Source organism: Salvelinus namaycush, chromosome 6 (genome assembly GCF_016432855.1).
Source record: "Salvelinus namaycush isolate Seneca chromosome 6, SaNama_1.0, whole genome shotgun sequence".
In the NCBI taxonomy this organism is placed as follows: Eukaryota; Metazoa; Chordata; class Actinopteri; order Salmoniformes; family Salmonidae; genus Salvelinus; species Salvelinus namaycush.
In genome coordinates this window covers 51,888,939-51,901,503 of record NC_052312.1, presented here as the reverse complement: position 1 = coordinate 51,901,503, position 12,565 = coordinate 51,888,939, and the positions used below count along the sequence as shown (strand labels likewise).

At 42.4% G+C, this 12,565-nt stretch overlaps 2 protein-coding genes across 8 annotated transcripts in view; both read right to left on the bottom strand.

The window, feature by feature from the left end:
- Positions 1 to 11,625, bottom strand: part of LOC120050145 (serine protease FAM111A-like) — a 59,921-nt gene extending 48,296 nt beyond the window's left edge. For 2 of the 7 annotated variants that reach the window (XM_038996804.1, XM_038996808.1), the window contains exons 1-2: positions 11,460 to 11,615; positions 3,965 to 4,027 (exon numbers count right to left, since the gene is read on the bottom strand). In XM_038996804.1, coding sequence (XP_038852732.1) covers positions 3,965 to 3,994 — 30 coding nt within the window. In that variant the 5' untranslated portion in view covers positions 3,995 to 4,027; positions 11,460 to 11,615. Of the gene's footprint in view, positions 1 to 3,964; positions 4,028 to 6,289; positions 6,334 to 7,540; positions 8,196 to 11,459 lie in introns of those variants that run through there. The other 5 variants (XM_038996805.1, XM_038996806.1, XM_038996802.1 and 2 more) reach the window with 5 other exon arrangements.
- LOC120050146 (serine protease FAM111A-like) overlaps positions 1 to 12,565 on the bottom strand; it is a 108,351-nt gene that overhangs the window by 87,021 nt on the left and 8,765 nt on the right. The window lies entirely within an intron of this gene.

The window sequence follows — 12,565 nt, the reverse complement described above, 5'->3', positions numbered from 1 at the left end:
TAATTTTTCCAACAATAGTTTACAGACAGATTATTTCACTGATAATTCACTGTATCACAATTCCAGTTGGTCAGAAGTTTACATACTCTAAGATGTCTGTGCCTTTTAACAGCTTAGAAAATTCCAGAAAATGATGTCATGGCTTTAGAAGCTTCTGACAGGCAAATTGACCTAATTTGAGTCAATTGGAGGTGTACCTGTAGATGTATTTCAAGGCCTAACTTCACACAGTGCCTATTTGCTTGACATCGTGGGAAAATCAAAAGAAATCAGCCAAGAACTCAGAAAAAAAATTGTAGACCTCCACAAGTCTGGTTCATCCTCTAGAGCAATTTCCAAACGCCTGAAGGTACCTGTCGTGGCTGAATCAGAATGAGTTGGGTGTTATTGATAAGATGTTTTATTTTCATCATATGCTTCTGAGATACTTGTCATTAGAATGGTGCCCTTTGGACTATTTGGTTGGCAGTTGCATTTTCCCTTCTGAGCTAGGACTTAGTCACTTGGGTCCCAGAGAGGGGAGAGGTCAGGCTTGTCTTCATATGTCAATGTATCTGTTAAACCATGTGGTGCTATGTAGAATATCAGTGGGGGGAAGGAGTAAGGCAGTGTTTGGAACCATTGTATGTCCCCTCTGAGGTTGCCCTTATCTTGATCTGGTATATGACCTAAGAGGCTCACTGTCTTCAGTGAGTTTGTCCAGGTTTGGGAGTATCTAGGATTGACAGTTGATATATGCCATTGGATGAGGAAATGTTTTGGTAGACAGTGAAGTACCAAGCATGAGATTGAAACCTTGTCTTGGGAGATCAAACTGAACAATGATTTATAGCTGATGCTGTCTAGCTATGGGATACTCCTCTTTCAAGTAAGACGTTCTTTGTAAGTTGAGAGGGGTGTATCTTGGCTATAAATGAAACTAAGAATTGTTTTGTAAGGACTCTCAGAGAATTCATTTATAGACACTGAATTGATCTGAGAGTCAAAAAAGGGCTTTGGTGAAGGTTATATATTATTAAAGATGGAATATATAATTTAACTCTTGACTTGTGTGTGGTTGTCTCTCTCTCTCTCTTTATTGAGTAATACAGGAAATTACCACGACATACCCCACTCATCTATACAAACAATAGTACGCAAGTATAAACACAATGGGACCATGCAGCCGTCATACAACTCAGGAAGGAGACGCGTTCTGTCTCCTGGAGATGAACGTACTTTGGTGCGAAAAGTGCAAATCAATCCCAGAACAACAGCAAAGGACCTTGTGAAGATGCTGGAGGAAACAGGTACAAAAGTATCTATATCCACAGTAAAATTAGTACAATATCGACATAGCCTGAAAGGCCACTCAGCAAGGAAGAAGCCACGGCTCCAAAACAGTCATAAAAAAGCCAGACTATGGTTTGCAACAGCACATCGTACAAAAGATCGTACTTTTTTGGAGAAATGTCTTCTGGTCTGATGAATCAAAATTAGAACTGTTTGGCCATAATGACCATCGTTATTTTTGGAGGAAAAAGAGGACCGCTTACAAGCCGAAGAACACCATCCCAACCGTGAAGCGCGGGGGTGGCAACATCATGTTGTGGGGGTGCTTTGCTGCAGGAGGGACTGGTGCACTTCACAAAATAGATGGCATCATGAGGAAAGAAAATTAGGTGGATATATTGAAGCAACATCTCAAGACATCAGTCAGGAAGTTAAGGCTGGGTCGCAAACGTGTCTTCGAAATGGACAATGACCCCAAGAATACTTCCAAAGTTGTGGCAAAATGGCTTAAGGACAACAAAGTCAAGGTATTGGAGTGGCCATCACAAAGCCCTGACCTCAATCCCATAGAAAATTTGTGGGCAGAACTGAAAAAGCGTGTGCGAGCAAGGAGGCCTACAAACCTGACTCTGTTTCACCATCTCTGTCAGAAGGAATGCAAAATTCACCCAACTTATTCTGGGAAGCTTGTGGAAGGCTACCCGAAATGTTTGACCCAAGTTAAACAATTTATAGGCAATGCTACCAAGTACTAATTGAGTGAATGTAAACTTCTGACCCACTGGGAATGTGATGAAAGAAATAAAAGCTGAAATAAATCACTCTCTACTATTATACTGATATTTTACATTCTTAAAATAAAGTGTGGATCCTAACTGATCTAAGAAAGGACATTTTTACAAGAATTAAATGTCAGGAATTGTGAATAACTGAGTTTAAATGTATTTGGCTAAGGTGTAGGTAAACTTCCGACTTCAACTGTACATACTATTTGTATGGCTTCCTGCTAGAGAGTAGAGAGTACTCATGGTGGAATCATTTAGAGCTACAGAGCCTTCAGAAAGTATTCTATTCATACCTGTTGACTAATTCCACATTTTGTTGTGTTACAGCCTGAATTCAAAATGGATTCATTTGATGTTTTTTTCTCAACCATCTACACACAATACCCCATAATGACAAAGTGAAAACATGTTTTTAGACATTTTTACAAATGTATTGAAAATGAAATACAGAAATCTCATGTATATGAGTATTCACACCCCTGAGTAAATACTTTGCAGAAGCACCTTTGGTGGATATTACAGCTTTGAGTCGTCTTGGATATGCCTGTATCAGCTTTACACATCTGGATTTGGGAATTGTCTCCCATTCTTTCTTGCAGATTTTCTCAAGCTCTGTTAAGTGAACAGCAAATCTTCAAGTCTTTCCACCAATTTTCAATGGGATTCAAGTCTGGGCTGTGGCAGGGCCACTCAATGACTTTAACATTCTTGTTCTGAAGTCATTCTAGCGTTGCTTACAGCGTTGGCTGTATGCTTGGGGTCATTGTCCTACTAGAACGTAAATCTTCGCCCCAGTTTAAGGTCATTTGCACTCTGAAGCAGGTTCTCATCAGGCCAAAGAGTAAAATATTTGTCTCAGACAACAGAATCTTTTGCCTTATGATCTCAGAGTCTTTCGTGTGCCTTTTGGCAAACTCCCAGCCTGCTGTCACGTGCCTTTTTCTCAGGAGTGGCTTCCATCTGGCCACTCTCCCATAAAGCCCAGATTGGTGAAGTGCTGTAGAGACTGTTGTCCTTCTGGCAGGTTCTCCCATCTCAGCCAAGGAACTCTGTATTTCTGTCAGAGTGGTCATTGGGTTCTTGGTCACCTCCCTGACCAAGGTCCTTCTTTCCCCGGTTGATCAGTTTGTTTTACTTCCATATGTTTTCCATTTCCTAATGATGGAGACCGCTGTGCTCTTGGAAACGTTCAACATTCTAGAAATGATTTTTATACCCTTCCCCAGATATATGCCTCATTACAATTCTATCTTGGAGATCTACGGACAGTTCCTTGGACTTCATGGTTTAGTTTCTGCTCTGACATGCACTGTGAACTGTGGGACCTTATAGACGTGTGTTTCTTTCTTAATCAAGTCCAAACAATTGAATTGGCCACAGGTGGACTCCAATCAAGTTGTAGTGATCTCAAGGATAATCAAAGGAAATTGGATGCACCTGAGCTCAATTTGGAGTGTAATAGCAAAGGGGTGTGAATACTTATGTAAATGAGATATTTCTGTATTTTATTTTCAATATATTTGTAAAATTTTTCGAAAAACATGTCTTCACTTTGTCATTATGGGGTACTGTGTTTAGATGGGTGAGAAAAAACAAACCATTTTATCCATTTTGAATTCAGGCTGTAATACAACAACATGTGGAATAAGTCAAGGGGTATGAATACTTTCTGACAGCTCTGTATGTTTCCAGCTCATGCATATCAATATAGCATGTGCTTTCATAATATATGCCATTTAGCAGAAGATTTTATCCACAAAATATACATTTCTCTAATTTAATAAATAATTATCTGTTACTTTTATTATGAAAATTGAAAACAAAAAAATTGAAAACAAAACATAAATTGATCAAACCAATACTTCATGGTTGATTACAAATGAATGTGTTATAAACATTATACTTACCATGCGATCATTAGGCTCAGTCATCTTCATCTTCTTCCTCTTTTGATCTGGCGATGAATCACTCTGGAAGAGAAAAATAACAGAAGTTTGAAGGTTCTAAAGAAAATACAATATGGACTTTCAGAATATGAAATACCATGTTGATCATGATAATATGGATACACATACACTACATGACCAAAAGGATCTGGACAACCCTTCTACATACACACCACAATATGTGGATACCCCTTCAAATTAGTGGATTCAGCTATTTCAGCCACACCTGTTACTGACAGGTGTATAATATTGAGCAAACAGCCATTCAAACGCCATGGACAAACATTGACAGTAGAATGGCCCATACTGAAAAGCTCAGTGACTTTCAACGTGGCACCGTCATAGGATGCCACCTTTCCAACAAGTCAGTTTGTCAACATTTCTGACCTGCTAGAGCTTCCCCGGTCAACTGTAAGTACTGTTATTGTGAAATGGAAACATCTAGGAGCAACAACGGCTCAGCTGCGAAGTGGTAGGCCACACAAGCGCACAGAACGGAACACATAAAAGCACGTAAAAATTGTCTGTCCTTGGTTGCAACACTCACAACCGAGTTCCAAACTGCCTCTGCAAGCAACATCAGCTCAAGAACTGTTCGTCGGGAGCTTCATGAAATGGGTTTCTATGGCCGAACAGCCACACACAAGCCTAAGATCACCATGTGCAATGCCAAGCATTGGCTGGAGGGGTGTAAAGCTCGCCGCCATTGGACTCTGGAGCAGTGGAAAGGCGTTCTTTGGAGTGATGAATCATGCTTCACCATCTGGCAGTCCGACAGACAAATCTGGGTTTGGCAGATGCTAGGAGAACGCTACCTGCCCGAATGCATAGTGCCAACTGTAAAGTTTGATGGAGGAAGAATTGTCACACCCTGATCTGTTTCACCTGTCTTTGTGATTGTCTCCACCCCCCTCTAGGTGTTGCCCATCTTCCCCATTATCCCCTGTGGATTTATACCTGTGTTCTCTGTTTGTCTGTTGCCAGTTCCTTTAGTTTGTCAAACCTACCAGCGTTTGTTTCCCTGCTCCTGTCTGTTTTCCTGCTCCTGTATTCTAGTCCCTCCCGGTTTTGACCGTTCTGCCTTCCCTGACCCTTAGACTGCCTGCCCTGACCCTTAGACTGCCTGCCCTGACCCTTAGACTGCCTGCCCTGACCCTTAGACTGCCTGCCCTGACCCTGACTGCCGTTTTGTACCTCCCCCCTTCTGGATTACTGACCCTGAGACTACCCGCCGTTCTAAACCCTTTACACCCTCTCTGGATTACTGACCCTGAGCCTGACTGCCGTTTTGTACCCCCCCCCCCCCCCCCCCCCCCCGTTCTGGATTACTGACCCTGAGACTACCCGCCATTCTGGACCCTTTACACCCTCTCTGGATTATTGACCCCTGCCTGCCTTGACCTGTTGTTTGCCTGCCCCTGTTGTTGTAATAAAGTCTTGTTACTTCTACATCGTCTGCATCTGGGTCTTACCTAAACGTGATAAGAATAATGGTCTGGGGCTGTTTGTCATGGTTCGGGCTAGTGAAGATAAATCTTAACGCTATAGCATACAATGACATTCTAGACAATTCTGTGCTTCCAACTTTTGTGGCAACAGTTTAGGGAAGGCCCTTTCCTGTTTCAGCATGACTATGCCTCCGTGCACAAAGCTTGGTAAATACAGAAATTGTTTGTTGAGGTCGGTGTGGAAGAACTTGACTGGCTTGCACAGAGCCCTGACCTCAACCCCATCGAACACCTTTGGGATGAATTGGAACGCTGACTGCGAGCCAGGCCTAACCGCCCAACATCAGCGCCCAACCTCACTAATGCTCTTGTGGCTGAATGGAAGCAAGTCCCCCCTGCAGCAATGTTCCAACATCTAGTGGAAAGCCTTCCCAGAAGAGTGGAGGCTGTTATAGCAGAAATGTTCCAACATCTTTGGGAAAGCCTTCCCAGAAGAGTGGAGGCTGTTATAGCAGCAATGTTCCAACATCTTTTGGAAAGCCTTCCCAGAAGAGTGGAGGCTGTTATAGCAGCAAAGGGGGGACCAACTCCATATTAATGCCAATGATTTTGGAATGAGATGTTCGATGAGCAGTGTCCACATACTTTTGGTCATGTTTGGGGTGGCAGGTAGCCTAGTGCTAGTTGTCATTCATATCAGGCATCCTGAACAACAACTTTAATTTGATCAAAAATAGTAAATATGATGCTTTTATTATGTGACCCATCAAAAGGCATGCATAGATTGCAACTAAAACAAAAAAATACTTATTTTTCACAAATACATGTATTAACTTACATTGCTGTCAAGAGGCTCAGATTTCACCATGGCTGCCATTGGACCTGTGAAATCATTATTCAAAAAAATATTATTTGATAATTTATGGTTGACAATAACAGGTAGGTTGCAGGGTTTTTAATAAAGAGCAAAATACTGCAAGATACACCAGTACCTTTCTTCTGTCTTTGGCTTGTAAAATAGACACAACAAGCCTACTGTATTGATAGCTCCAATGGCGCTCAATGAGTTAAGTTGACTCCAACTAGTTGCAAAGTAAGTTGTGATTGTATAGTATCCTACAGCTTGTAGGTTTATTTATTCTCCAATTAGAAGTGACTGGCAGACACAAGTGAAAACAATTCATTCAAGAAAGGAATTGATTAACAGATGTCTGTGATGGCTATCTTAGTGGGACTAGCATCAACACAATGCCAAAGACTTGAGACTTTACTTTCATCAAACTTCATTGTTCTAATTCTGATTGTGGTGTTTCTTCACTAAAGTCAATCTCAACCTTTGTTGTTAGCAACTACAGCTTTCATTGGTAACTCTCTAGGATAGTGTGTAGATGCTCAACAACAGACACTGCTGTTGTGTTCCCCTGATGTACAGACCACTGATGTTCTGCTGTTGTGTTCCCCTGATGTACAGACCACTGATGTTCTGCTGTTGTGTTCCCCTGATGTACAGACCACTGATGTTCTGCTGTTGTGTTCCCCTGATGTACAGACCACTGATGTTCTACTGTTGTGTTCCCCTGATGTACAGGCCACTGATGTACTGCTGTTGTGGTTTATGATGATGATACTGTCTTGGTGTTTGAAGAAGAGGAAGCCCAGTGATTGGTTAAGAGACGTCTTTTCAACCTAAAAGGTGTATTTTCAACGTCTTGTGTTCGTACCGAGGACTCCTTTGACTTTGTGCTCTCGTTTCAGCGGTTAGGATGGTGGATCAGGCTGGCAACAAACTAGGAGTGGTTCAATGAATTGAACATCATTTAATGGACTCAACAGAACAAAGTTTACGGCGTGAACAAAAAGAAACACAATCACATATCAATTATAACATGGGTTCTCACTATAAGAGTAGACTAGTTATGATAGATCAAATGTGATTTGGAGGGGGACCACATTTTAGATACGGATACTCTTCCCCTTTGTTTCAGAACATTTTGTGAAATATAATTTCCACCCTGTACATGTATCAACTCATTGTAATTGTATTAATATAATGACCTGATGTAAAGACATGAACAATAACAAGACCAACCGTCATTGTAATTCTAGCATTCACAATTGGCCCAGCGTCATCCGGGTTAGGCCCAGCGTCATCCGGGTTAGGCCCAGCGTCATCCGGGTTAGGCCCAGCGCCATCCGGGTTAGGCCCAGCGCCATCCGGGTTAGGCCCAGCGTCATCCGGGTTAGGCCCAGCGTCATCCGGGTTAGGCCCAGCGTCATCCGGGTTAGGCCCAGCGTCATCCGGGTTAGGCCCAGCGCCATCCGTGTTACCGTCATCCGGGTTAGGCCCAGCGCCATCCGGGTTAGGCCCAGCGCCATCCGGGTTACCGTCATCCGGGTTAGGCCCAGCGTCATCCGGGTTAGGCCCAGCGCCATCCGGGTTACCGTCATCCGGGTTAGGCCCAGCGTCATCCGGGTTAGGCCCAGCGCCATCCGGGTTACCGTCATCCGGGTTAGGCCCAGCGCCATCCGGGTTAGGCCCACCGTCATCCGGGTTAGGCCCAGCGTCATCCGAGTTAGGCCCAGCGTCATTCGGGTTAGGACCAGCGTCATCCGAGTTAGGCCCAGCGCCATCCGGGTTAGGCACAACGTCATCCGGGTTAGGCCCAGCGTCATCCGGGTTAGGCCCAGCGTCATCCGGGTTAGGCCCAGCGTCATCCGGGTTAGGCCCAGCGTCATCCGGGTTAGGCCCAGCGTCATCCGGGTTAAGCCGTCATTGTAATTAAGAATTTGTTCTTAACTGACTAGCCTAGTTTAATTTTTAATTTTTTTATGTTTGCCTTGATGACTGCTTTGCATTATTCTACAATGTAGAAAATAGTCAAAATAAAGAAAACCCCTTGAATGAGCAGGTGTTCTAAAACATTTGACCGGTGGTGTGTATAGTGTACTGTATAAACGCACCCCCCCCCCCCCCCCCATGCAGTGAGCGTAACATACCTGCCCCACCCTCAACTTCTGGAAAGGTCCTGTCTAAACCATGCCCCACCCTCAACTTCTGGAAAGGTCCTGTCTAAACCAGATGGTAGTAAATTAATAAAGCAACTGTCTTGTTGGTCAGGCTATAGAAGGTAATGGAGAGAGATATAATTATAATAACAATTAGAAAATCACCTTGTTTTACATTTTACAATTTAGTTGAGTAGACAGTCATATGTGAAAATGCCAAATGATTACTCAAATGTGACCCAAACGGTCTCTTATGAGGACATGATTGATAAACTTGTGTTATTACCACCCTACTAGTCCGTACAACAGGTGTGTTCAAAAGACAAGTGGTCAATTATTGAAAAGTTTTGGATTGATTAACTTGTGTTATTACCTATTGTGTAACAACACAGGGTGTGTTCGTAAATTCAATCTGGAGTGCCAGAGTGCGCGTTTGTAAATTCAATCTGGAGTGCCAGAGTGCGCGCTGGCAGTTGGTAAATTCAGAGCATTGTCAGATTATCCGGTCATATATTCAGAGTGTTGTCAGATTGCCCGTTCGTAAATTCAGAGTGTTGTCAGATTATCCGGTCATATATTCAGAGTGTTGTCAGATTGCCCGTTCATAAATTCAGAGTGTTGTCAGATTATCCGGTCATATATTCAGAGTGTTGTCAGATTGCCCGTTCATAAATTCAGAGTGTTGTCAGATTATCCGGTCATATATTCAGAGTGTTGTCAGATTGCCCGTTCGTAAATTCAGAGTGTTGTCAGATTATCCAGTCATATATTCAGAGTGTTGTCAGATTGCCCGTTCGTAAATTCAGAGCGTTTCGCTCACACTGGACGTTCTGGTCGAGGAGTAGCGTTGATCTGAGCGTTCTGCCCTCACAACGGTAGTCAAGCACCCAAGCTAACTGGCTAACTGGCTAACGATGGCTAGCTTGCTAGCTACTTCCAGACACAAATGAGAGAACACCTCACTCTGATCATTTTACTTAACCTAGCAGAGCTGGTAAAGCTGTTTTCATGTTATCCAGAGCGTTGGTGACGGTAAGTATGCTGTTGGCAACAATAACTACGCTTTTTCTGCCGACGTTTACCGACACCGGCCATATTCAACGGGTGTTGAGCGTTCTTATTAAATTCAACAGTTATTCTGCTCTCTGACACACTCGGATGAGAGTGCTCTGAAATCGGAGTAGCTAGCCAGAGTGAATTTACGAACGCACCGTTAATGTGACATTCAGGGCTCTATTTTAACAAACCTAATGCAATGGTAAATCTCAGCCCTGGCGGTAGCGTTATAGGTGCGGGAGTGTGTCCCTAATATTTGTTTATATTTTCACAACCTGAAAGAGCTGGGTTTTCACTAAAGTGCTGGGTTTTGCATTAAATAGGCGCAATATTTGTAATGATGCATTTGGCGATATTCAATTAATTCGTACATAAGGTAAACCAAATCATTCACTGGGGAAGTTGATACATGTAGGCTCGTCATACATAGACCATGCCCAGCACTTTGTTCAATTCATCAAATCAGTTGTTTTCTTGCTCAAACCGTGAGCAACAAAACACCTGTCAAAGTCAGACATTTCTCTCAAAAGGATGCCGATTCGCACGGGACTAGTATTATCAGAGGACTTTGCAGCTGGTGGTGTAAAGTACCGAAGTATAAATAATTTTAAGTACTACTCGTTTTTTGGGGGTATCTGTACTTTACTATTTATATTTTTGACAACTTTTACAATTACTTCACTACATTCCTAAAGAAAACGTGGTACTTTTTACTCCTTACACTTTCCCTGACACGTAAAAGTACTCGTTACATTTTGAATGCTTAGCAGGACAGGAAAATGGTTCCATTCACATTCTTATCAAGAGAACATCCCTGGTCATCCCTACTGCATCTGATCTGGTGGACTCACTAAACACAAATGCTTTGTTTGTAAATGATGTCTGAGTGTTTAACTGTGCCCCTGGCTATCCCTAAATAATAATAATAAAAATCGTTGCTTAATATAATACATGTTTAATGATTTATACTTTTACTTGTGATATTTAAGTTCATTTAAAACCAAATACTTTTAGACTTTTACTCAAGTAGTATTTTACTGGGTGACTTTCACTTTCACTTGAGTAATTTTTTATCAATGTATCTTTACTTTTACTCAAGTATGAAAATTGGGTATTTTTTCCACCACTGCTCTCCTGCCATGTACAAATGTATGACATGGCAGATTCGGACGGGACTAAAATTACAGATGTGCTGTTTTGTGCTGGAGCACATCATTACATTACCTGACCTCTCCCAGTAAAACTAATCTGGTCTGAATAGAGCTACTGACTCTTCTCTCACCCTTCACCCCACCCTGACTACATCGCACCAAACGACGAGTATCACACACCGGGATCTTCCCCCTCAACTGGTTCTCCTTCACATTTACAGCTCCCCCGGTAATCACTCCTTTAAATGGCGCTCTGTTCCGAAGAGCAAATCAAACAACCGATCTTGTCCCGAGTTGCGTGATATTGAGCGCCAGATCCCTCCAAGGCGGAAGAAGTACACATCACAAGCCCACTACAGATTACCTTCACTGACTCAACTCATTTTACACCCACACTGAAACTACAAAAGAACCCGCCAAAAAACAAATGGACCCGCCAAAAAGGCCAGGATCTACTCTCCAAAAATGTCCCTCCTACTGGCCCAGATTCTTCTTTAACATGTCCGTTTATGTGAGGCTCAGGTTCCCGAGCTCTTCACTACACCTTCCACTTCACGTAACTCGTCCTCACTCACTTCCATTTCACTTCCAGCCCTCGACATTGTGTTTCTACTTGACACCAGTCTCCCCCCCACTTAAACAACAACTAGCCTACAGTCCGGAAAACTAAGCCTTGTTCTACTCGGTTATATTAACCGGTACACACTTCACAACTCGTATACAGACCCGTCTACATTTAGCTAACCTCGTCCAATTACTATTATGTGACATTGTGTATTTGTACATAGTACCAACCTGTAAAACAGGAGACACGATGCGGCAGGATAACGTTTGCGTCTGTCCCGTTAGGCTTCTCTCAGAAGAATGAGGAAGTTACAGCAGTTCGTTCATAGAAGTGACCAGATGTGAAGACAAAACGTACCATTTGCCTCCTACTACTGGCAACAATAGGTATAAATGCATTTCAATAGGAAACCACTGGGAGGACTCAAGTTAAACCCGGAATGAATCAGAAATTAAAATATTCCTCTTAAATAAAAGAAACACACACGTGACCATAGATTTTACCTGTGTCACAAACGCAATTGATGTCTTCCCTTTGATTCATTGTTCTGTACAGTGTCGACTACTCTTCACTGATAAACTGTGTTCTGTACAGTGTAGACTACTCTTCACTGATAAACTGTGTTCTGTACAGTGTAGGCTACTCTTCACTGATAAACTGTGTTCTGTACAGTGTAGGCTACTCTTCACTGATAAACTGTGTTCTGTACAGTGTAGGCTACTTTTCACTGATAAACTGTGTTCTCTACAGTGTAGGCTACTCTTCACTGATAAACTGTGTTCTGTACAGTGTAGGCTACTCTTCACTGATAAACTGTGTTCTGTACAGTGTAGGCTACTCTTCACTGATAAACTGTGTTCTGTACAGTGTAGACTACTCTTCACTGATAAACTGTGTTCTGTACAGTGTAGGCTACTCTTCACTGATAAACTGTGTTCTGTACAGTGTAGACTACTCTTCACTGATAAACTGTGTTCTGTACAGTGTAGGCTACTCTTCACTGATAAACTGTGTTCTGTACAGTGTAGGCTACTCTTCACTGATAAACTGTGTTCTGTACAGTGTAGGCTACTCTTCACTGATAAACTGTGTTCTGTACAGTGTAGACTACTCTTCACTGATAAACTGTGTTCTGTACAGTGTAGACTACTCTTCACTGATAAACTGTGTTCTGTACAGTGTAGGCTACTCTTCACTGATAAACTGTGTTCTGTACAGTGTAGACTACTCTTCACTGATAAACTGTGTTCTGTTGGGGATTTAAAAAACATTTTTTATCTTTATTTATCTAGGCAAGTGTTGGTTCCGTTTTTCTGTGCTCCGTTTTATTTACTTA